Source organism: Myotis lucifugus, unplaced genomic scaffold (genome assembly GCF_000147115.1).
Source record: "Myotis lucifugus unplaced genomic scaffold, Myoluc2.0 scaffold_69, whole genome shotgun sequence".
In the NCBI taxonomy this organism is placed as follows: domain Eukaryota; kingdom Metazoa; phylum Chordata; class Mammalia; order Chiroptera; family Vespertilionidae; genus Myotis; species Myotis lucifugus.
In genome coordinates this window covers 3,547,120-3,549,738 of record NW_005871117.1, presented here as the reverse complement: position 1 = coordinate 3,549,738, position 2,619 = coordinate 3,547,120, and the positions used below count along the sequence as shown (strand labels likewise).

Genomic DNA, 2,619 nt, shown 5'->3' with positions numbered 1-2,619 from the left:
AAAGAGGCAGAGGGCCCGAAGCCACGAGACGGGGCACATGCTACTGATTTCCCAGCGGCCGGTCTTCACATTCCTTCCACTCAGACAGAGAACGGATCACCATGCTAGGGGCAACGCAGAAACGCCCTTGAGCGTCCTACAAAAGGCTCTTCAACCAAGAAAGCAGACGCTGTGAGGAATGAGCAGCAGCACTGGGGGCACGCGGTGGACTTGCCCTCCGGCTCCCACCTGCGAGGGGTGAATCCAGGGCCACGGACGTCCCCTGTGGGCGTCCACAGCACAGGGACGAGCCCCCAGCCAGGGTCAAGGGGGTCAAGGGGACGGCCTGGGGGACACTCTCGGCTCACTCCCCAGTCCTGACCCTCGAGGGCCCTGTGCCTCTCACTCGGGCGGCTCTGGAGGCCCCATGTCCGCGCCCTGTGGCTTCCTCAGAGCCAGGGGTTCAGGTTGCCCGGAACCAACACGGACGAGCCCACCAGGACTCAGGCTCGAGGGAGCAACCTCTGCCCAGAGTGGCTGCTGAGCGAGCCTCCCCGCCAACCCTCTCCATGGCAGTGCAGAAGGACAGCAAGGGAGCGGATCCTGCTGTAAGACTGAGAGCAGCGAGTCTTGAACCGAAGCAGTGGGTCCGGGGGTCAGGGGGAGGGAGAGCCGGGAAAAGGGCAAGCAGAGAAGAGAACTTCTGTCTTCAGGGAGGCCTGACATGAATCTTTTTCTCACAGAAAAGCCACTGTGCTTCCCAGCTGAGGGCGAACAATGACGGGGTGGGGGTGGGGCTGGGGGCGGGGTGGGGAGGAGGCGGAGTGTCTTGCATCTTAAAAAGAAATGTCAAGTGTGATTTACAAAGCACTGGTCCCAACGTTCCTCATTCCTCATGCAAATTTAAGCAAGTGCCTTCCCCTCCACCCTGCTGGCCTCTGCTTCTTCACTTTCACAGCTAATATCGCAGAGAACATTCTAAGCACCGTTGCTGAAAAGGCTCCTGCATCTGGAGTAATTTCCACCACTTGGACACAAGGGAGTAGAGAGCATCCCCAAATCTGCGCATTACTGGTGGTGACAGCAGCTTCCCTGCCTCTCATCTCGGTCTCCCCCAGCACACCCTCCTCCAACACCCTAGAGAAGGGCGAAAATCTTCAGAGTGCTGCCAGTTCTTCCGAGAATGAAATCAGAATTCCCAGGGGCCAGGTAAATGGGAGGCCGGGCAGGCTGCTCCCTGGGAGGTTCCAGGGAACAGAGCTCATAAACCCGAATCCGAGGAAAGCCCCCGGATACCAGGTCCCAGGGCCCAGCAGCAGCAGCAGCAGGGTCCTCGTCATCTTGGTCCAGGTGTGGCCGAGACCCCAGCACTAGGACGGCAGCACATGGCGACGCCCTGTTCTGACCCACTCACCTCAGTGGAATTAGAGTGCCCGGCTGGGAGAACATACCTGAGAAGTTCCTGGAGACAAGCATGGTCGTGAGGATGGCACCCTGGGGAAAGAAGAGGGTCCTGTGAACCCAACCGGCCCCCGGAAAGGGGGTGCCTGGTCCCGGGCAGAGGGCAGCTGCTGGCTGGAGCCTGAAGACATCGGGTCTCTCAGGACCCCCGCCGGGTGCAGCTTTCACAGCTCAGCTCCAGCCGGGAGGAGAGCTTCCTTCCGTGATGGGGCAGGGGGGGCAGGGGGCACCCTGTCAAAGGTACGGTTTCAGGGCGCCGGGGGCCCGGAAGGCAAGACTCACCTTCAGTTTTCTCCGGGCATTGAACTTGCGCAAGCACTCCACCGTCTCCTGACGATGCATCATGGAGGCCACCGTGGACCGTTGCTGGAAGCCAGACAGACAGGCCCGTGAGTCCCCAGCCAGATTCTCTGCCCCTCACCCTAGTCCCTGCACGGATGGCCAGGCACTCACGCCACCCGACAGGCGCTCAGAAGATACAATGAGGTCACGGGCATGAAAAAGGCTTTTAGAACAAAAGCACTACCCAGAACTCAAGGTTAGGGCAGGACAAGAATCTGACCAAGAGACACCACGCTCCGGGGGCCCGAGAGCACGCTCTTTCTCCCTGCGAAGCGGAGGCGAAGGACCGGGAGTTCCTGCAGGTGGTGACCCCCGTGCCTGCCTCCTGCAGCAACTGTTACTGAGCAGCGACCGAGTCCCCGACTCGAGCAGTGAGAACAGCCCGGGGTCCTGCTCTCGACAGAGAACGCTGGTTCCTCCCAAGGAACTCCTCTAGCGTCCCCCCAACGAGGACCTAAATGAAGCTGTGATCTCAGGAGCTTTTTATCATTCTGGAAGGAAATTTTCTTCACCGTCTTAGTGCTAACTTCCTTCCCCCTTACACAGGGACCGCGGGACATGATACGCATCTCTCAGATGGCTCAGGGTCAGCGGCACAAGCATCGGTTACCACACAGCACAGACCGGCCGTGTCCTCGCAGCTACCGAGACAGACAGGACAGTGGAGGGTGGGACCTGCCACAGGACCCCCAGGGCCCCCGACTTCCCCTATTCTCGAGAGCCCATTTTCAGCTACTCGCGACCTCCCTTTGCTGCTGCTGTCTTGGCCAGCCTGCCAGAAAAATTTTAAAACTCCCCTAACCCAGTGGTCGGCAAACTGCGGCTCTCGATCCACAT

At 59.9% G+C, this 2,619-nt stretch overlaps 1 protein-coding gene across 5 annotated transcripts in view; it reads right to left on the bottom strand.

The window, feature by feature from the left end:
* The window catches only part of CAMK2G (calcium/calmodulin dependent protein kinase II gamma), a 57,850-nt gene that overhangs the window by 24,619 nt on the left and 30,612 nt on the right, over positions 1-2,619 (bottom strand). For all 5 annotated transcript variants that reach the window (XM_006090292.2, XM_023755082.1, XM_023755083.1 and 2 more), the window contains exons 10-11: positions 1,723-1,806; positions 1,431-1,473 (exon numbers count right to left, since the gene is read on the bottom strand). In XM_006090292.2, coding sequence (XP_006090354.2) covers positions 1,431-1,473; positions 1,723-1,806 — 127 coding nt within the window. The remainder of the gene's footprint in view (positions 1-1,430; positions 1,474-1,722; positions 1,807-2,619) is intronic.